Genomic DNA, 23471 nt, shown 5'->3' with positions numbered 1-23471 from the left:
GTGGACCAATCAAAGTACTTGTTGTATACATTGCTGTGTTAGGTAGTCAGATTTCCGGGGGGGGGGGATAAAATACAATATCTCAAGTTGACAAGTCACCTCGGTTATGGCAGAGCAGTGGAATATGGTCTGAGTCTGGTAGCAACCAATCATCCTAGAAGCAACCCTGGCAGGGACCAATAAGGAGAAGTGTAATATTACTAAAACCTCACAGCATGAGCATAAAATGACTACATCAAAAATAAGGGGACTGAGTTGTGCAATTTCTATAATTTTCCAAGAGTGATGGGAACTTTTTATAGAGGAGTCAGCAGTGGCTAAACTTCTCCCTCATGTTCAAATATTTACACAACTTCTTCAGCCAGTTTTTAACACCCTTACAAGCTGCCACATATTACAACACTAAAGGCTACAGAGAATATAGGAATTGTTTATTCAAGGTGTTATTCTTTCTGTTTTATCAACCAATCAGACATGTGCTTTTCTGGAAGATGCTTGAAAAAACTAAGTTAAGCATCACATAAAAAAAGGTCAATGAACAACTGTAAAGTAAAAGAGCCTCATTTACAGAAGAGAAGGAATCCTTCTCTCTCACACACACAAATAGACACAACTATTGAGAAAGAGCAGACACACAAACACAAGCCACAAAGAGAGACTTTCCATCCTCCCCTGATTTACAATTCGTCTTTGTCTCGAGACTCGGCGCTCTCACACAATACCGATGGCAGAGAAAAGGACATGGTTCCACGCCTAAAATGGTCTCATCGCCAAGACCAGCGAGCGGCACAGGGACAAGAGCAGAGCTGGATCCTGACCACTCAGCTGCTTTCCCCTGGCCCATACTTCAGTTTTTAATGTACATCCAATGACAAATATTATTTCATCATTATTCTTTCATCAAGCTGAAACTCTTCTGGATGGTACGGAGAATTTTGAAGCCTCTAGTAGCGTACGAATTTGGATCTTTTAAGTCATGCTGAATAGGTACTATTGGAAATTAGGCTGTTGTGTGTGCCCCCCTGTAAATTATTACCAGCATGACATTCTGTGCTTACACTTGCTGCCCCAAGACCTGCAATAAGATGCATAAGAGCCAGAAAATGGATGGATGTATAGATAAATAAGTGTAAATGTAAAATAAATTCTAATCAGTTCAATCAAATGATTTTTTACATGAATGCTATCCCAAATACTTCCATCCACCTATATTTGTACAAACGATTACATCATACCTCACATCACAATTCCTGGATGGAAATCACTGACATTCAGTGACCAAGCACCCACGTTCTGTTCAGACACATGTGACAGAGGGGCAGCTGTCACATGTTCGCCAATTCAGATACATATAACAGAAGCACTCAGTCTCTGCTGCATAAGACTCTGGTGTCAGTCAGTGCAATGACCCTGCATGCAGTGTCTCTGAGTGAGTGAGTGTTTGAGAAATCTGTCTGTTAGTATTTACTGCTACTACACTGGTATGCATTCATTCATTCATTCACCCTTTCTATGTGCAGATGTTCAGACAGTAACCGATCTTTTCTCTCCCACAGCAAACCGATTCTGATGCTGTTAGTTACAAACCGATAATAGTTGTTTGTCTGTTTTATTGTGGGTTGTTTTTTCATCTTTAGCACCATAAAATCAAAACAGAGCAGAGAACTTTTGAAACTCTGCATTTTAAGCATGCACAACATGCTTAAAACACATCTGTTTAAAATGAGAACGCTTTTTCTTTTAATTTTGTCAATGTTTAACATTTAAAGTTCTTTGTGCTTTGGAGTGAACCGAACGGAATAAACCAGGTTAATGTGTATTGCACTTTTATAACCTCGTGTCCGCATTTTATAGGTGCCAGCAGAATACAAGCTTTGTTTGTAATGCTGAATGCTACAGATTAAGACTATGGATGGGAATTGATAAGAATTTAGTGATTTCAATTCCAGTTTTGATATCTTTATTAGTTGATTCCTTATCAGTTCCCTTATCAGATTTCATTAGGTTGTCATTGGCTCTGCTTTGAGAGTCACCACCATCGCAGCATATTAAAGGCATTACATTTGTGCAAATTCATTGCATGCTGTGTGGTCAAATGTTTCTGCACATTGGAGGTATTTCCCTTCTAGTTGTGATCAAATCTAATACTGTCAGGAAGCGCTGTGTGGCAGGCAGGAGATGAGGACTCAAAAGGCAGGACTCAGACACAAGGGATGGACTCAAAACCACAGCTTTAATTGCTGGCACGGGAAAAACGAGTATACGAAGCAAACTAACCTAAACTGGGAAATAACAAACTAAACATACAGGGAGACACAAGGAGATCCACACAGCAAGAGGGACGACGTGACACTGACTCAGAGAAACACAGAGTTTAAATACACTGGGAAGTAACGAGGGGAAGGAGACACAGAAGGAGGGCACAGCTGGGAGAAATCAGAGACAAGGAAGCAAAGCAGGACACATTCACATAAGACCCGGACCTTCAAAGTAAAACAGGAAGTATAACACAGAGACACGAACTTGACACGGTGGAGACAGCAACTAAGAAACACAGAGACATAAACCATAAAGCTGAGGACTCTAAGAACCAAAATACACAGAGGGAAATACTAAGCATGGAACACAAGAAACTAGACTCGAGGGAGTAACAAAAGACCAACCATGAGAATATAATTCACAATACAGAGTGACAGAAAACAAGAAACTCAAACACGCAAAGACACAGACATACACAGAACAGAGGAGGCACAGAGAAACATGAAGGGCAAAGGATCAAAACTAGAAACCATAGAATAAATCACACGAGTACAAAATACAAGAATCACAAAGAGCTAAAAACGCTGGGTCAGGAGACCCAGGATCCACTGTCTCATAATTATGATTTAACAATACAAACCTAGAGGCTACACAAATTGTTATCTCTAATAAAGACACACATAAAATCTTTTTCTTATTGTCTACGTATAAACACAAAGCAAAGATGAAAAGCAGCGCACTGTCTGTGCAGATGCTTGCAAAGAGCCAAAGTTCTGTTAGAAGCAAAATGCAGTTTTTTCTGTCCTGGATGGAGTTTGCACTTTACCATCGCACTCTTACAATTTTGTGAAATAAGTGAATAATGTCCATATCCATGCTGTAGAAAATGAAACTTTCTGTTCTGCTATCGATTGTAATAGATTTTTAATTTTAGGCTCCAGGAAGGCCAGTGATTTAATGTACAGTGTTATAACATTAATTTTACTGTATACCAGAACCATGTGACAGTTTTTGTAAAACAGTTTGAAAATGCTGCTGTAAAAATTGTCATACATGATATTGATAGAACAAAAAAGTATTCTTGGAAATCTTGAATGATTGTGATTCATGAGTCACTTTCCAAACAGGGAAAGTTTTCATGATATCAAATTACCCATGCACTTCCTCGGGTAATCTAGAGACAAATCTTTTTTAATGCAATGATCTCTCACAGGATTCTGAATTAGAAAAATAACAGTGAGGACATCAATATAGTTTCTTTCCTTAGAGAAAGATTTGTGTACATCAAAACAAATTAGAACATTTTTTTAAGAGATGAACTTAAATCAATTTTTCAATAGATCATTTTCATCTACTACAATACCCAAATGTCTCCTGTGAGTAGTTTTCAGCTCTGGTTGGATGCTTTAGTGAATAGAGGAACTAATAATTTGCTTCCCGCTCACAAATTAACTCACTTGTAGACCGAAAAATTGCTTCAGTTTACTGCATTCCCAAGCCAGAAGTCTCATCAGTACCGCCGTGCCGTGTCTGACTGAAGTTGACAGAAGCCGGGTTACTGGCAAGCATGATGCTGACAGCATACCAGTTTTGAGCTGTTGACGCAGCCTTGCATGTCCATGACAGCAACATCTTTGATCTCATTGCTGGAAATGAGACTGTAGAGAGGCACCAACATGAGCTGCTCCAACTTGCACTTTTCACCCACACGGCCAAAGTTGGGCAGGACTTTGTGGATCAGGATCATACCCGTATCTATTTATTGCATTTAGTCATGCACATGTTACAGTGTTGGTACATAAAATATAGTATATTTACATAGCTTTTTTATTTTTATTTTATTTCCACACACACTTTACATCACCAGAAGCCTCAGTCATTACTATTAATTCTCTTTTCAACAAACCAATCAGACGGGTGCTTTTCTGGAACACCTTTAGAAATAAACACAGAGCTAAGCAGCAGCCGAAAAGGTCAGTGAACAATCAAATATTGTAACCTTCATGAGCGTCACCATGGTGCCTGCTTAGTGTGCAAAAGCAGGTAAGAAGGAAGATTTGTTTAAGCATCTGTTTACATGCAGGAATGATTACATTTTAATCTGTCTCCTAGTGGATGAATAGCACAGGAGTATAATAGTACCTATAGCAAATTTGGGGATTTTTTAACATAATTTTATTTTATCAGGTTGCTGTAAGACACAACTGCTGCAGTTTATTTGGTTTTGGTGTGCTGAGGGGAAAAAAGATTGGTAATAATAAAGGAAGAGCAAAAGTTTGACTTTTCTTCTTATATGAATATTGAATTTTTTGATTTTTTTTTGTTTACACCTTTTTGCTCTTAATTGGTATTTTTAGGAAAGAGACACAGGTAAGAATAGTGAATTTCAATAATTTTTGTTTCCTCTCCTCATGTTTTGTGTTTTTGGCAAGAACCACTTCAAAATTATTGTGCATTTACTTTCATTTTTCATACAACCCCTCAGTCCCTTCAAAGTTAGGGACAAATGCGGCTTGACAAACCCACCAGGAATTTATACACTGGCATCTTTCCTTCCATCTGTCATTCTGAATGACTACTATTCAGGTTTCACAGTCTCTGGTTTGTTTCTTTGTGGCCTGCTATGTATCTGGCTCAGCTAGTCACAGATTTGCACACAAACACACACATACATAAAAGCAAGCTCAGAATTCATATGTACGCACAAAGATTATCCATTAGTCATTCACATTGAAGTGTAAATAAAACTTGCCGCTAAATCGACATAAATCCATCGATATGTTTGAAGCTTGTGTTTGAAGCAAGTATTTAAACATAACTGCACTGTGGTAACACAAACTACTAATAGATAAACACACACTTATTCAATGACTTGACATTACCTCACCACAACTGAGGTCATGTTTACTTGTTTCATTACAATACCCAGCTCTGAAAGCCAGAGAAAGTGATTCGGTAAGCTCACTCCCTCCCCTGTAGCAAGCTGAGTCAGCTTAAGTTTCTCATTATAATCAGACATACGAAAGGACTCATGCAGAATAAATTGAACAAAAACGAAAATGTGTACAATGACTAAGTTAACCTTTACTGGTCTCATGACCTTTCACTGGTGCTATTAATCATTAATTCCAAGACTGATTATGTGCATGTATGGGGTTTATTTAAAAGAAAAGACAGGAATCATTTTATAAAATTCAGAGTAACATTTTAAAATTTCCTGTTTTTTTGACAACAATACAAAACTAACTTCAATTTATCCTTTCATATACCGAGGTTGAGTCTGTTAATGGTTAGCAGTTTGCTCAGTGAAGAATTTGCGCTTTGCTGTTGATCAATTTCACATGAACGTGGGAACGTTATTGAAAGACTGAAAGACTATTGAAAGCTGTGGTCTTGGGATGAGGATAACTGCCTATTCAGTCAACAGATTAGTCGATTTAGGGAAATTATTTCAGAGGAATTTCGTATATCCTCTGAGATTTCTTAGTTTAGGGGCGTGTTTTTTATCATTTTTGGAGGCACCCAAAGGTGTGTTGGCCTGAGCCAATGTAAAAAGTAACAAGCATCATAATTAAATCATTTTTGGTATGACTTTGTATTATGGTTCTCAATATGTATCACTTAATGGATAAGAAGATGTATATGCAACTTGAATGTTGCATTGCGTATGTATTAATACAGGGGTTTCCAACTCCAGGCGTCAAGTGCTGGTGTCCTGATGGTTTTAGATATCACCCTGGGTCAACACACCTGAATCACATGATTAGTTCATTACCAGGCCTCTGAAGAACTTCAAGAAACGTTGAGGAGGTTATTTAGCCATTTAAATCAGCTGTGATGGATCAAGGACACATCTAAAACCTGCAGGACACCAGATCTCGAAACCTGGAGTTGGACACCCCTGCATTAATACATCTAAAATAAAGTTTTACATGATTGTTACATGGTTGCTTTAAGCTTAAAATATACATTTACTAGCACTTGGATTCCTTCGTAAAAATATTAATATTGTCTCTTTATTAATGTAAAAATAATTTGATGTTAATAAGCTTCTAATAGAGACTAATAATCCTTAATATTAGTGGAGTGGTAAAACATTAATGTGCTTTAATGTCTTACCACTTCACTAATTTTAAGCATTACCTTCTTCTAACTTAGGCTTTCAGAGGACTGCTGAAAATCCGGTCAACAAACTAAATGCCTTTATTAAACAAGGACCTATTCAGATTCACACAAGAACAGTGAGGATGATTTAAGGCTTATTGTTTAAATGAAAAGTCCAGGAACCTCAAACCTCCACAGTGGCATGTGGCTCTTTTGCACATCTCTGTGGCTTTGACAAAAAATATATTAATTTTACAGGTTTATGTCTGAGGAAGTAATTGCTGTATGTAGCCAAAGAAACATTTTACACAAGCTTCTGTCACTTCACTGTTGCTCCAATTTGTTGTCAATATTAACATTAAAATACCAAATAATTTTTATTATTTTAATTCCATCCATCCATTTTCTTGAGATTATTTGGGGTCGGATCACGAGAGCAGCAGCCTAAGCAGAGAAGCCAAGACTGACCTCTTCCTAGCCACCTCCTCTAGCTTCTTCAATCAGATTTTTTTTCCCTCCACAAGCTGCAGGAAATTCTAACTACTATTTTTCAAACAGAAATAACTCAAACACAGCAATCAGAAATTTAATCAAGTCTCATTGGTGTCATTGGACTAAAAAATCTAGCATTAGCTGATAAAGCCGATTGTGAGACAGATGACAGTAATATCACTACTGCCAGTCTTTTCATCTCATCAGACCGCCCAGTACACACACAGCTCTGCAGGCTGCAGCTGCAGAGTAATCACCACGTTGTCCATTTGCTATTGAGCAGGACATAGGTGTAGTCGCACATTGTTTGTTCTGCCACAATAAACCTCCTGCCCCTTGGCAACAGGCAGTTATTACTAGCACCACTCACAAAACTGAACAGCCTTCTATTTCCCATCACAATCTGTGGTCCAACATTAATGGACAGATAGGTGGCACCGCAAACAGACAGATGCACAAAGAAATCAATGGAAAGAAGAGAGCTGGTAGAGCTAAAAAAAAAAAAAAGGCTTTACTATTTCCAGTATTTCACAGAAATGTTGGCAAATATTTGAAAATGTACAAAGGACATGAGTAGAACTCAATAATACATATAATGTAAATAAAAGGCCATGCACATATTTTCAGTAGGAGTTAAGGTCAAATCTCAGTGAATTCCTTTAAAAAGCATTCATGAATATACCACTCCATAATACTATGATCATTTTAAAACATGTAAGATTTTATTCATGTTTTAACTTTGTAAAATCCTGTTTCTGAAAAGGTGTTTGAACCAAGGTTGATTTCTGTTTCTGTCAGCAGGTCAGATTTCATCAGTTTAGATACATTTATTTATTTATTTTAAATAATGGTTTAACTGTTATTAGACGATATCCTTTTGTTATGCCATCCCACAATGTTGACTGTTAGCCTGCATGCCACCAAAGACTGCTCAAACAAGACAGGTCGATAGCCTTCAGGTTACAAGACAACTAGAAGGGTAAGACGGAAAAAAATCCAGAACCAAAATCATCATAGAGCAAGCATCAGGAGAGAGGCTGGTAGATGAGTTAAGATAAATTAGGGAAGTTGTGAAGGCAAAACGAGGTCGAACCCATTATTAGCAAGGTGCAACTAATGCAACTAGATTATTAAAGTCTTTTTATGTTGTTGTTCTTTAACAGTGTTCAAAATGTTACGAAAATCCAGTTTGAGGTCATGCTTTACAACAGTGTCAGCATTTAAATTTGCATATCTCACTTCCTTATAATGAAATATTCAAGTCTGATAAAAGTAGCATCTTTCTAGGGAGCCAGCATAATTTTCTTCGATAACAAAACAATGCAGTCCATTAAGGTTGTGTATGCCATCTGCCAAAATTGACCATAAGCATCAGTATAGTGTTGATACTTTAGTAGTATGTAGCTCCTCAGTGGTCACCTTTCGAATGTGGCACCTTTAGCCCTGAGATGGGAAAGACACCTAACGTGTATATGAAGAGAGACTAAAAGAGTCTCAATCGAGCACACGCAAGTCAAAGTAAAGCTCAGACTCTTGCACTAACAGACATATTTATGATATTTGCAGATCAGTTGTGCCGGGTTAGTAACTATGTCAGTACTGATAAGAGGGACATGTAGAAGCCTGTTAATTACTCTGTCTGATGCAAAACACATTCCTCCCCTGGGTCAGGGTTTGGAACCTCACACAGTCTGAGGCAGAACGTATTTGCAGACACTGTCACCTCAAGTGTGCACTTATGCAACTTCATCAGCAGCTATGTTGTCCTCTACGATCTGACAATGAACCTAATACAGAAAACAATGTTTGGAGTAATTCAGAGATTATGTATAACATAGGTTGTCTAGCAGAGTAGTTTGATGTCTGCTGTTTACAAAACTCTCAGCACTGTCTGCGGCACACGTTGCAAAGCGCAAATTACCATAGAAAGACACTATGTTTGCTCTTCTCTTCAGCTTGTCATCTGTCTGTAATATGTGATGCACCAACAGTGAAATTCTGCAGCAGCAGTGGGGTTTAGAATAACAATGTGGCCTTTTTGCTGTCACGTGACCACTAACCTCCAGACTTGGTTTTAACTTGTCTGCCAATTTGCCCATTTTGTTAATCATGGTGACATTTTAGGGTCAAGTAGATAAGACTCCAGTAGCACAGGTGGTTGTTGACTGCCCCTCAAAAAGCAAGAAAAACTGTTTATTTCCCAGTGGACTGGCAAGTGGTTGACAGATGGGTCTAGCAACCTTGGCAACCACTGGTTGCAAAGAGTCTCAATTTCCAGTTTGTGTGGCAAGTTTTGCCACTGCTCTACAGAACCCATCATTTCACTATCCCAACATACACATTTTCTCGCCCTAACAACATAGTTGTATCGAGCAACTAAAAATAATGTGTGTAAAACCCTTATTTTGAATAAATATCCAATGTTATTTAAATTATTTTTACACCTCAATTACACATTTTAATGTATATTTGTGCAAAACTTACATTACATAACAGATAAATATTGGCTGCTGCCAATGCCATAGGTCGATGTATCAGTGCATCTCTAGTAATTATAGATAAAGAATATGAGAATATTTTTACACCATAGTCTGCATGAACCACTAAAATGTGCAGTATCGGCGATACTCTACATAAAAATAAAATAATAAAATAATAAAAAACATATACTATATAATATATTTAACATAGTTTTAATTCAGTCCTTATCGTTTCTTGGGGTGAAACACCAAGTGTATAAAGCCATGAAAAAGGTCACGGTATCTGTGCAAACTGCACTTCCCTGAGCTTCACAAGAAAATACTTTGCAAGTCACGTCATATTTTCGAAATAGGGATTAATTCACACTATCGTTTCAAGTAGTAACGGGTTTCCGTTTACCTTTTTTGCAATATTTGCAGCTCCTTTGCATATCTAACATGAAATGTGAGAGGACAGCAGGACAAAAGTGATGACTAAGCATTAGTAATAATTTCATGGAATCGTATCAGCACTGTCAACACAAGGAATGTCCTGCATGTGTTACCGATACGGATTAACTCTTAAACCAGGAGTTTAACCAACTATTTGGATATCAAAGGAATTCTTAGATACGTGATGCAACACCTCGCTTGATTTATGGCTGTTGTTTTTTTCCCCCCACTTTCCTTTTGAGGAAAATAAAACTTTAAATCAACAGTGAAGAAGCTGTGCTTTTTGAGTAAGCAACACGTTCTTTGCATTTGCAAATACAGTCTAAACAAACGGCAACAGGTCCAACAAGGTGCTAAATCCTCCTCCATTGTGCTGTGAATTTGGTTTAAGCAGCGGGGCAACTTAAAAGTTCACTTACCTGATCTTCGTGATCACCTGTAGCGGAAGAAGCCATATTGAAGAAGGTGTGTAGCGCAGCTGATCCGGTTCACAGGTAAGTTTATTTACAACAAAATCACCCTGAATCCAAATAGTCGCTTAAAAAGAGGTGACATTTGCTTACAGATTCACTTTCTCACTAAACGTGCAGCCCCAAGGAGTCTCTAAAGTGGTCAGGGAGCAGGAAGGGGGCGGTGTAAGTTCTTCGGAAACGGTAAAAAGTCCAGGTGCGGCGGTGGAGCGGTATGCAGATGCAGCCTGCAGTTACGCTCAGACGACGCAGGAGTCCCGACACAAGGGGGCAGCATTACCACCATAATCATTTGTAGTATCTTAGCTTGCTGTATTATGTCTGGTAAAATATGGCGCAGGCGATAATATCAGTGAATACACGTTTGGAAAACTCGCATATATATTATTTTAGGACTAATATTCAGTATATGTATTCAGAGATGCCAGAAATTTGGAAATAAATGATTAAGTTAATGTGATTCCCCCCCCCAGATTTCCTATGTGGCAACTTGAAATCAAATAATGGATGATATTTATCAAATGTATTTGTATAAAACATAGGAAAGCCCATTCAAAGCCCATTGGGTTGTTCAATCATTCTATTTTATTTTAGTAGGTGCACATTGTTGTACATTATATTAATAAATTCTGGTGTTTTATGTTTAAAGTGTTCATTATTTTTCAATCAGCCAAATATTTTCTAAAGATCTATGAAGGAAATCACACAGCCACACACACAAAATAAGGAGCTAAATTACAAATAACTAAAGTCAATCTCCCTTTCTTATTGAAAAATAGAAATATGGAGCCAGTGATCAAGTTCTTTCATGGATAGGGAAAAAAAATAGGTGAATATGATGGGCCATCTTCTAAATTAGTGACCATTTCAAAATTTGTGTTGCTATAATAGAATTTTTCAAATTAATGGTTTTAAAAGGACAAACAAGCAAACTGCTGAAACAATTAAACATATGACTGCATAAAAATATAAAATATATTATAAAAACCTTAAAAGAACCAGACTCTTTGTCTCAACATAACTCCTTATGGGGAAGTTTCTTGCACCAGGAAGAGGAATTAGTGCAAATAAACTCCGGGCTTGAAAAGATAAGAGATCAGTATGATCCAAATTAATGCGATCATGTTTTTTCAGGAACTGAAACTTTCAGTCAGAATAGATTTGCTGGCATTTCTACCACCAAGGTTTGTAAAAGCACATCAGCACTCCTGACATACCAGTTTTATGTGAGAATTTCATAATGTGTTGAGACCCTGCTCATCAAAAAGTTCACATCATAAGCTAATGCATGGATCAAAGATTTAGACACAGAAGGATTAATAGTAGTGTGAATGCAAACATGTAACTGCTGCCAAGTCATTAGAATAAAAACAGAAGTTTTTACATAACGTGTGGAAGCTACATTAATACAGTTTCATCCTGATGGTTCTGCATAGTGTAACAGTTTGCTTAAAGAACAACAAAGAAAACTATTCAAGCTTTTTTGGACCTGCACACCTACATTAGCACTGCAAAGGCTGTTTTGAAAACAATGTGTCAATCACTGATTGAGACGTACGATAAATACCTGCAGACACACGCTGCGCTTTGTTTTCATTCTTTTATATTCGCCTGAGAAAGGATTAGTCTATTATTGCATTTCAGAATAAAATAAAAGCAAATGATTAAATTGACTTTGAACAAAAAGAAAAAAATATGCAAAGTAAATTCAATAATTCTTTATTTAAACATTGGTGCCCGTTGCCTCAAACCTCTCGACTGATGTTTAACAAAATTCATTTTTCAAGCCTCTCATTCCTTCTGTGTAATTTCCATATTCCTGCAGGTAAATACTTCCTCACAACATAACCTTTTTATATGGAGCAGACCAATAAAGGCATCTTGGGTCACAATTAGGTCAGTGTTTAACATTTGATCACATTAGAAATGTAATATTTCTGCTTTCAGGTTGAAACCCACCTACAACTTGAAAACACCTCTTTGGTGGTAGGTAGAGAGGGGTACATCCTCGCCCTTTGTCCTCAAGAGTAAAGAAACAGTCTGAAGTGAAAAAAAAAAAATGAAGGAAGACAAGAGGGAGATGGAGGTGAAATTTTTTTTTTTTTATTTTTTTATTTATTTATTTTTTTTAAACTAAGTATGAAAGAGGTACAGAATAGAAGGGCGTAGAAGAGGAGGGGGAAAATGAGAGAAGAGAAGGTAGGAGGGAGTCAATGAGGAAGAGAATTGTACACAAAGGAGAGAGTTAAAAGAGTGGAGAGGATGATAGTTTGGGTAGGAGAGTGTGGAAAGTATTACTGGAGCAGGAAAATATACTGTTTTTTAACTACTGAACATCTTAAAACAAATAAAGGGTTCCAAGAGCCTTCTTACTTCCTGTTCTCCCCTTTCTGTGCTAAGCTTTTCTGACAAGCATGTTTACAAGTCAGTCAAAATATACACAAATTCAGATTTTATCTTGGCATAAATCCACAAAGGGGTTCAATAAAAATTAATTGAAATGCAAAAGCACAGCTTCAACTCCTACAAGAAATTAGATCCAAGTTAGCTGTGAACTTAAAGTGTCAGTGTTCTGCCTACCTTACCTTTAAATGCTGAAATCAGTGTGTCTTAGTGCTGAACACTTGAAAGCTGTGATGTATAGACTGGAAATTATTCACTTGATTGCCCTTTAAGTTTTGTGCTAAAACAGCTCTATTGTTTGTTCCTGCTATGTTTGAAAGCAACACATGAGGGCGGTGTTGAGCCACAGCAGAAATGTTCATCTGTAATCAAACTTGATATGAAGTCCTGGGGACCACATACAAACAGGCCTCAGAGTCAGGCAGCAGCAGCAGCATCAAAATGTATACACTGCTTGTTTTGCTTTTGTTTTCAGTTCACTTTCCATAATGCATCCCTCCCCCCAGTTTATTCTTATTAGATTGTACCAAGTTCACCAAACCCATTTCCTCAACTTAGGTGACCTTTCAACCTTTAACTGGAACTCGATAATTCACTTGAGCTATAACGTAAGTGAATTGGTGCCAACAAAACCGCATCATTTCAGTGCTCTTCAATGTTATTAAAAAAAAAACAAAAAACAAAAAAAAACAAAAAAAAACCAGGGGAAAAAACCAACGCATTAAAACCAATGTTTAAGTCACCATTCTATAAAGTTTGACAGATGATGGAAAATAACTGCTTGTCTTTTGTCTTAAGTTGTTTATTCAGGTTACTGGATTTTAGCATAAAGTTGGTCAATCTGAAACTGGAAGAGGTTTTTGAGCTCAGCCCGCTTTGCTTTAAGGGTGGGGGTTAACAGGCCGTTCTCAATGGTGAATTGCTCAGGATGGAGGTGCACATCTTTAACCTGCATGAGTTAGTAAAATGGAAAATGTTAGCCATGATAGAAAGCAAATTAATGTTACATTTCTCAAGTTATGGCATATATTGTAAACTAAAGATTAACAGGCTAATAATTATTAAGAAAATTGACATTTTGGGGCACATGACAAGAATTAGCTGATTTTGCACATTTTAACCATTAGAGGGTGATAAAAGCCAGGTTACTGAGAAGTGCAGAAAACCTCCAAAAAGGTGTTGATAATGTGGATAACAGCCAACTTCCCAAGACATTACACAGCAGTTTCATTTTTGCAATAAAGGATGAGTCATCACCTGCTCAAAGGACTTGAGTCCTGCTTCTTTTCCTAGTTTGGTCAGGTCTGAAATAATTGCCCTCTTAACTTCCTGCAGACAAAGACAAATAATTTTTTTTTTTTTTTTTTTTCAGCAAGTCATTTCAAGTTTATACGATTGTGTTACAAAACTTGCAAGAGAAAAACATTACAGGGATCTTGCAGAGTTCTTCAATGGAACCATGAAAGCCAAGATTTTTAGCAAAACCTGGCAGGACTTCAGGATCAGGGACCACAACGGCAACCAGGCAAGACTAGAGACAAAGAAGACAGTGTAGTCTAGGTGAATTTTATCCACTGTGTATACATAGCAAAGGTGCCCAAAGATTTACCTGTAGACTGTCTCCATGCACAAACACTTGTGCCACTGGTGCACTGCGTACATACACATTCTCAATCTTCTCTGGTGCGATGTACTCTCCTTGAGCCAGCTTGAAGATGTTCTTCTTCCGGTCAATAATCTTGAGAACTCCATTCTGCCACAAACAAAAACCAGGCCAGATCAGAGAATGGGAGCGTGATTTGAACAGTTGTGTGTCCCTACATCTCATTAAAATAATGGTCCACATCTGGGAAAGCATTGTTCCTGAGCTTCAAGTAAACATTTTTAAATGGAAGTCATGTTGGTTTCTTGGTAAGAGTTCCTTGAAAACCAATAACACTCCAAAAGCTACAGCCTGCAGGAAAAGCAAAAACCCCCATTCTGTTCACCAGTACTTCTAAAGTGATGGAGCTTGTATGTTGTTATATTTAATTTTACCAAAAAAACAATTTCCCCCTCCCCATATTAAAACAGATCCAACTTTCCCCTTGAATCCCCAGTACTTTCAAGAGCCAGTCATCTCTTGCTGAAGATTTACATTTAGTTGACAGATAAATGAGTTGCTGATGTCTTCACTAAACTTAACATGCAAGAGAACAAGCACCTCAAGGTCAGTCTGATCCTTTTAAATGGCAGAACCTCAAGAAAGCCCCTACATTCTTGTCAGGCAGTGTAACCATCATGTCTTCCAGGGCAAGCAGTGAAAAGAAAAAAAAAAAAAACAAATTTAGTAGCTCACTTATAAGAGCCTTTGAGCTCTTAAACTCTGATTCCACCTCATTTTCTACTAAACTTTGTGTTCTATATGATGGGTACATGGAAGGAAAGCATGTGGTCGTACTTTTAGTCAGACTTAAAAATGGCTGGACTATTTACCGGAAGCCATTTCCCAACGTCTCCAGTATGGAGCCAACCCTCTTCATCCAAGGCCTCTGCAGTCCTCTCTGGATCTTTTAAGTACCCCTTGAACACATTGTTGCCCTTGATACAGACCTGGGAAGAAGAAGAAAAAAAGTAATGAAATTACAGGATGAGTAGAACATTCTTTTTTTTTTATTTAACCCATCCATGCATTTATCCACTTTTCCCTTTAAAAAAAACAAACAACCAGTCAAACCAGAAGTAAACTATTGCCCACCCACCTGTTTTAATTCATGGCGAAAACAGATGCAGAACTATACGGTTAACTATAGGCTACAACTTAGTCTATTTACTTTTGAGACAAGTGATGATGTTTAAAAACTTACTCTTATTTACTCTTTAAGAATATGCTTGGATAAATTACTGAACTTACCTCAGTACTTCAGATTAAACTGCTCTTGCTGCAGGTTTAAATATCCCAAAGCCTCACTGTCTGAATTGCAAAAAGCCTACCTCTCCTTCACCATTTGAAGCAAAGTAGTTCATATCTTCAACATCCACCAACTTCACAAAATTGCAAGGCAACGGCACCCCAACATGACCTATAGGAGGAGCAACAAAAAACAAAACCAAATGTTTAAGATGAAAATAACATTAAACACAAAATGTCAGTGAGAAGTGGGAAGTGATGATAAACTCAGCATGCTTCTGTGCCATGTACCTGCAGTGGCATCACATGGCATGGTGATCGTGCAGCTGGCTGTGCACTCGGTCTGACCATACCCCTCAAAGATCTAAGGGGACCAATAAAACAAGTGAACATTGTGATTACAATCTTAAATCTGTAAGATACCATTGTGGAACCTCCTGTTCTTGGACCTAATTCACTTTTAATGTTGTTATTTTAACAAGATGTGCATGTTTACAGGAAAACAACATGTACCAAAGCCCTTGAAAGTCTACCACCATCTTATAGTACATTTCAATATCAAGAGACTACCTGAGTCATAGAAATCTGAACTACACACACACACACACACACACACACACACAGGATTAAAGTGTTTATTACCTGGCAACCCAGAGCAGCTCTGAGAAATTTGAGAACAGAGGGAGATATGGGTGCTGCGCCAGTCACCATGACCCTCACACGCCCCCCTAGAGACTCCTAAAAGAAAGGTTGAGCACATATACTTTTAGTGAATGCATTGCAGCTTTTGAATATTTAAGGGGAAGGTTACATTAACTAGAAGATCAGGGGGTCCTCCCTGTGAATGCAAAGTCCCAAAACGTCTCCATTTCCTCATGAACCGTGTACCCTTTTTGCACAGTCAATTACCCACTGACAATTCAACATGCAGTCAGTGACTTGACCTTGCTAGTGCTGGGTTGGATCCCCTTCTGCTTAATTCTTTTTGCCATACAGTCTAGTCAAGATTATGGTCAATATTGGCATAACTGTCACAGGCTTGCTGCAGATTCAGTCGCACATCCATGATATCCTCTTCCACATCCCAAAGGTGTATGGATTGGGATCTAATGACTGGAGGATATTTGACATCAGTGAATCCACTGTCATGTTCAGTTTGAGATGATTTGTGCTTTATGACATTGTGTGTTATTCTGCTGGAAAATGTGTACAATGGGGTGGCTGTAGCTCAGGTAGCAGAGCAGGTCAGCCACTAATCTGTGGGCAGGGCAGCTGTGGCTACAAGGTAGCTTGCCATCACCAGTGTGTGTGTGTCTGAATGTACTGTAAAGCGCTTTGGGGTCATTTACATCCCAAAGATGGCAGTGTGTGGGGAGGGGGGAAAAAAAAAGCCCCCAGCATTTCTGCAGTTTCTGAAATACTAAGCAGTCTTGTCTGACACTAAGAATTATGCCACGTTCATAGAATTTTTAAAAACACCTTCCTTCCCTTTAAAGATCATCAGTTTGAACTCTGAACATAAATGCATGGCTGCTGCCATGTGACTGGCTCACCAGATGCTTGACTTAAATTAAGTGCAGCTGTTCAGCTGTACTTAATTAAGTGGCCATGAGTGCACACAATTTACTCTGATGCTTGTGTTTTTATTAGGTGTGTGTCCCTTGAGAACTACAGCTATTCAAACAGAAGCAGTACCTGGACTTTGTTGAAGATGAGCTTGTCCCATACGCTGTTCTTCCTGATGATGCCATCCTTCACCTCTGCATATTTCCTCTCCACTGCAAAGTTCAATAACCATTTCTTGAAAGGTGTAGTGGCTCCGCTCTGAACCTAAGAGTCAAAGAAAATTTGTGCACTTGATATCAATGAAACTGGAGTTGTGTTGTGTTAATTCTTTGTAGTATATTTAAAAGGAATGTGAGCTGTTTAGCTTACACACACATACACCCACCTTGTCATAGATACGGTTGAGAAGTCGAGGCACAACTGGAAAGAGGGTGGGCTGCAGTGTCTTCATGTCATCTGGCAGCAGTCTGATGTCACCCTGGAAGAATCCCACCTTAGCTCCAGCACCAAACATCACCGTCTGCAAAATACAAAATAAAGTTAGCACACCTAAAGAGAACTTTGAAGGATGATCAAGTATGGACCTTACCTGCACGACTCTCTCAAACATGTGTGCCAATGGCAGGAATGAAATTGTGACATCCTGGGTGTTTGGAATCATCGATACCTGCATTTACACAGAAGCTCTGTTAGCACAAATTTTCGCTCATTACACGAGTTTTTTTTCCACCCCAACATTTAGAATGGGGAAAGAAAAAAAAAAAAAAAAAAAAAAAAAAAAAAAAAAAAACATCAAAAACCACTCCACTTTTCATGTACCTCAATGGTTTTGAGTACACCTGCAGCATCGGCGACCACGTTCTCATGGGTCAGCATTGCTCCCTTGGGATTTCCTGACAAATGAGTACAATGATTTACCCTTAAAAGCCTAAACATCAAACGTAGTGCTATCCACTTCTCCCAAAATGTTTTCACACCATTTCCTTCACAACTGCTTTGAATAATAGGCCAGGAAGAACATATTTTCCTTACATGCTTCCATCATGATACCAAGACACATTTCCTAAAGACAGTTTGACAAAACATTTCTAAGGATTTGATTCATTTTAATGGGCAATTCATTAGGTGCAGGTCCCCCTGAAAAAAAAAAAAAAAAAAAAAAAAAAAAAAAAAAAAAAACCAACAACCCCCCCCCCCCCCCCAGCAAACTGCATTTCGTTGCCATGTACCTGTGCATGTGCAATGACAATAAAGTTGAATTCTATTCCAAATAATTATGTGTCAAATATACAGGTTGGCTGCAGGCTAAGGAGATATGTACATTTAAAAAACATTTGTTGCAAATTGTTGATCAGTCAGGATAATAAACACCTCATTTCTTCCTGGTAAAGACATAATATTCATAAAAAGGGGTTAAAAGGTTCCATCTGTCAACATATTTTGCTTCAAACCACAAGTGTTAACTTCGTGTTTGTACTCACGGGGAAGTCCAGTGAGTCACCAAAATTAGTGCAAAATAATTTTATAGCAATCCTTCCAAAGGGTTCCCACCCTCACTGAGACCAAGTTTGCCATCCTTTCCATATTGTGGTTAATTATCACCTTCATCATTGCCACTTTGTCTTGTTATATTAAATTTGGATTTAACTTTCATCAAGTTCAAGTTTCCTAAATGATTTAATTCCTGCAGGAAATGACTTTGATATTCTTAAGTAAAACCATTACCTGTTGTGCCGCTGGTGAAACAAACAATGCTGAGGTCCTCTGGCTTTGGTGGCTGTTGGAACATGAAATCAGTTCATCAGAACAGTGTGCAGTGTTTTTAAGACTCAAATGAATTTCATTACATGGCTGTATCAGAAACTTACGATTGGCTTTTGAGGATTACTTTTCCCCAGTGCCTGGAGAATAAAAACAAAGCATGTTTTCAATAATGCTGAATGTCTTCTAGCAGTTTTAGTACAGATCTTAAATGTTAGTTCCCAAGCGAGGAGAAAACAAAAGCAATGACTCATCTGTAAACCACTATTTGTGCTCAGCGTGCATTACCTCCATTTCCTCCAAGGATGCAATGTTCACACCACACTTTGCTCCTCGCTCGACCAACTCGGAGTTGAAAGAGTCCATAATGATGATGGTTTTGAGGACTGGAGTCTGGCCTTTCTCCCGATTCTGCAGGAGTGTTTCTGCTTTCTTTTGATTGTCACAAAGCACTGTGGAAAGCTCAGCTGAAACAGAGCAAAACATCAGCTGGACTCTTATTAAATTAGAAGGCTATTGTTCAAATTGAAACCAGTACAATTTGAGACAAATGCCTCAATCTAATGCCACTTATAAATTTTCCAGAGCTAAATCAGAAAATCAAAAGCAAAATATGTTTGAAGGAGCACATTGGAAAAGAAAAGATTAATGGAAAGTCACAGATCCCTGTAGGGATCAGGGAGATACCGGACTTCCACCCAGCTCTAATTAGCAGAATTGGATTCAAAGAGAAACTCAATTACCTCGGTCGATAATAAACACAAGAGCCTCCGGACCCAGCGTGTCGTACAGGGGAACAACTACCATTGAATAGGTGTAACATGCCAGTTCACCAATAACCCACTGCAAGTGACCAATGAAACAGTAAGACATTTGCAGCATGTTGATCACATTGAAAAGACAATAAATAAATAAATAAATAAATAAATCTAAACTTCACTGACCTCAGGTCTGTTCTGGGCAAAGATACCAACAAAGGTGTTAGAGTTTGGCTTCAAACCCCTATGAATAAGCCCAGATCCCAGGTGCTCTGCTCTGTCAGTCACCTTTTGGAGAGAGCGAGAGGGGGGGGGGGTGGGGGGGGGGGGGGGGGGTGGTGAGTATGAACTGAAATTCACAGCTGGTGTTAATGTTTTCCCCCAGATGCTGATCCTTTTACCTGTCGGTACTTCAGCCACTGGTATGGTCTTCCTGGTTTTCTGTAGCCTAAACATGGTCCATTACCTGGAACAACAAGAGATTTAACGTGAGCTTCACAACACTGTCAAGGTGCTTAAAGGAATGCAATCAATATGAGAGTTAACTAGTTTATGTATATACTCAAGTTTTTCCATTTCTCAGCTGGGAGAAGCAGCATCTAGTTTCTGAGTTTTCCCTTTAGAAGCATTTTCCTGCCTGGAAAAACTGTCTTGTTAAACAGAGCATAAATGCTTTATGCTACATATTTTATGCCGTGTTCAGCACAAGAGTTATCCCACTTATGAGCCCGACTAGTAATTTGGTTTATTGTGATTTCTTCTTTAGCAAGGCCTCGCTCTACGTCATTCTTGCGCAATTAAGACGCCTGTCAGCGTTGAGAAGAGGGCGTGGCCAAAAGCATAGGGCTGCCGACCCCTTTTATTCCAGTGAACTTCACATGAACGCTTAAATTTACATGCACCTTTTACATACCTTTTTGTTTTTAGGTACCAATTTTTGACTTTTATTTTATTTATTTATTTATAGTTGTACACATTTTAAACAGTTATGCCTATTAATGTTTATAAAGGGTATCGGTGTTTGAAATTAACATGTTTGGATTTATACAGTTGAAGTATGAACAGCAAAGCCTATACAACTGTTTGTTACATTTATTCCTTATAAATGGCACATTTTCACCATCCACACACATCACTACATCACACATACTCTGCATATTCATTACTACCAGAAGAGTGTTTAGCTTAAACCTGCAGCATACATATGGAAGTTAAGTCAGATCGAGGTTTGATCTTTTTTATTTTTTTAAAGAACTTTGAGTTCTTTTTGGATTTGGACTAAGACCACACCCACAAAAGGGTCACGCCCAAGTGGAATTACTGTTCCTATCTGAAGAAATTGTACAGAGGAGTTAAATTCAGAATAAACTAACCACCAAGTATAAGGGACAGGTAGATGCCAACTTTAAGACTGGAGAACTTTCTTAGGTCTTCGGTTAATTAAATCATTTTGTATGTTATCAGGTTTTAATCCATATCCAAAATAAGATAACCAGAACCGTGGATAACATGAACTGATAACATTGTAACCTTTGCCATTTCTACCACCCAGCTTTATCAAGGCAGACTGAAAACATGCTCATTAAACCTCAAAAGAAAGCTAGGCAACATTGGGATTTGTTTTGTAAAAGATGCATATAACAAATTCAGTGATATTACCTGAAACCTTCAGACCCCTCTGAAAAACCTCATAGAGTGTCTTTGCATCTTTGCAGTAATATGATATCAGGTTGTTGTTATCCTCCAACAAAGCAGACTTTCTTGCACCATCCTAAGGATTTCAAACAGAGACACTGTGACATTCTGTAGCAGATTATGCACCAATTTAACAGTCATATTTGACAAGATCTGACAGTTTTCTGACTTTTACCTTGATACCCATAGTTTGGCAGCTGAGGTCAGTGGGGGACCGGATGGGACTTGGTCGAGTGTTCAGGTAAAATAGGGTGGCAGCGGCCAAAGCGAACAAGGAGACAATTATAGGGGTTGGGAGTGGAGAGAACAGGAAGTGGAAGATGAAGTCCATGGTGGAGAGTCTGCAGGGATACAGAACAATGTTGTGGATTTATAAAGATTTAGACCTCCAGGTCTTTACTATTTGATCAAATGTAAGTCAAGTTTCTTTAAAAGCTAAGCTAAACTATACATCATTGTGATGCATCTGGGCTCCTTCACACTGCTCTCGATATTGTGCCCATAAATAAAGTTCAAAGTCAACATGAATTGTGCAAGTTATTCTAGTCACTCAAGTTAGAGCCCAACCCATAAAAAGGTCAAGAGAGAATTACAGCCCGTACAGTGTAAAGACAGTAAGTGCTGCAGAATATTTATAAACACCTAAAATGAGAAGAACATAAATCCATGCTTTAATGGCCATTTTACTTTAAGCATAGGAAGGTTTCTTGACCGTTGTGACAAACTGCTGAACTGCACTTAGGTAAAGATGTTAATTAAGACAACTGAACAGTCAAGCAGGTGCATTTAAAAATATTTTACCTTTTGTGCAACAAATCTATTGACACATTTATAATGAGATTTTTAAGAACAGGTCCTAAAATTAATGATAGTTTAGAAATTAACCAACACAATTAGAAATAGCGACAGGTTCTCCTACCTGCTGCTGGTCCTTAGAGGTGCGTGGCATGTGCTCACAGCAGATCTTCTTCCTCTGCTCTGAAGGGCAACACAGAATAAGAACCCATAAAAATGAATGAGCATGAGACTTCAAAACCTTTGAACCTTGACCACCATCACCTCCGCTGATAAAAAAAAGAACATGATCACAGAGATCAAAACCTGTCTTGTATTAAAGTGTACATTGTGCAATTTATTAAACTACCTTTCAACCATCAGCTCTTACAACCACAAAATTTCTTTGATTTCTGTCCAAATCAATAAAACTTGTGTGTACACTGGGAAATCCAAGAGGTTGCACTTGGTGAAAAGGGCACTATTCTTATCTCCCGTTTATCAAGCTCAATTTTGATTCTTTCATGTGTTTAAATCCCATAAGTTAACCATGGATATTGTCAGACAGTGCAAGGTGTATTGCATTGTGTTGAAATCACTGGAAAGAGATTAGATAAAAGGAAACGCCACCTCACATTTGCTCATCTTATCATCAGGTTACAGTCAGTAATGGTGAAATGAAACATCAAACAGCAATACTGAAGGATACCAATGAATTCACTGAATTATCTGTGCATTTTCTCACTTGTGAAACTTTTATCTGTATGTACAGAACACATGTCTGACAAACAATCACCACACCTAGCTTTGTCAATTCACTTAAAGCAAGGAACACAGTGCTGATCTTCTAACAGGTTTTCTTGTGCGAATGAGTTAATTTTGTCAGGCAGTGAGATGAAGGGAATAGGTTCATTAAAAGTTACCTGGTGGGATTAGCGGCAGTAGTTGGGGACCAGGCTGAGCCGACTCATCCCCTGGAGAAAAAACAGCTGAAGCAAGCAACACCACTAATGTACAGCCTGCCCACCTGCAGTCATTAGCACCTTAAACTGCACACAGGTGTGAGAACTCCTCTGCACAGAGCAAGGCTCGACCTGCCTTATCTGGCTCTTGCAGCCCTGCATAAGCAGACAACACACCCGGGAGAGTTACAACAGTTTTCACTTTTCATTTCTCCCCTAAAAAATCTTTATGAATTTAGCCCACATTCTTTAAATAAACCTGTCCTCTTTTCCTCTCCCTCTTTCCTCTCTTCTATGTGTTTGTTTGAAGTGGACGCATGACACTGTTAAAGGTAAAACAGATCGGGTTGAACTTTGACACTGGATTTATGATTGCAAGCAGTGACTACATGTGCACATAAATGTGACACAAGTTGGATTTATTG

The 23471-nt window shown here is 38.3% G+C and overlaps 1 protein-coding gene across 1 annotated transcript; it reads right to left on the bottom strand.

Annotated features, from left to right (window-relative positions):
* Positions 1 to 13421: 13421 nt before the first annotated feature.
* Positions 13422 to 23164, bottom strand: acsl5 (acyl-CoA synthetase long chain family member 5). Its single transcript, XM_004556768.4, has 22 exons — positions 23008 to 23164; positions 22230 to 22288; positions 21486 to 21651; positions 21275 to 21386; positions 20017 to 20081; positions 19802 to 19903; positions 19601 to 19700; positions 19146 to 19324; positions 18965 to 18997; positions 18822 to 18873; positions 17916 to 17989; positions 17686 to 17763; positions 17482 to 17616; positions 17226 to 17360; positions 16173 to 16268; positions 15822 to 15894; positions 15614 to 15702; positions 15116 to 15232; positions 14250 to 14393; positions 14070 to 14171; positions 13898 to 13969; positions 13422 to 13589 (listed from the first exon to the last, which is right to left on the bottom strand). The coding sequence occupies exons 3-22, from the start codon at positions 21639 to 21641 to the stop codon at positions 13452 to 13454; spliced, it is 2052 nt and encodes a 683-aa protein (XP_004556825.2). The 5' UTR covers positions 21642 to 21651; positions 22230 to 22288; positions 23008 to 23164; the 3' UTR covers positions 13422 to 13451.
* Between the last annotated feature and the right edge of the window lie 307 nt (positions 23165 to 23471).

This window comes from Maylandia zebra, linkage group LG8 (genome assembly GCF_041146795.1).
Source record: "Maylandia zebra isolate NMK-2024a linkage group LG8, Mzebra_GT3a, whole genome shotgun sequence".
Taxonomy (NCBI): Eukaryota; Metazoa; Chordata; class Actinopteri; order Cichliformes; family Cichlidae; genus Maylandia; species Maylandia zebra.
This window is presented reverse-complemented; position numbering and strand designations above follow the sequence as displayed.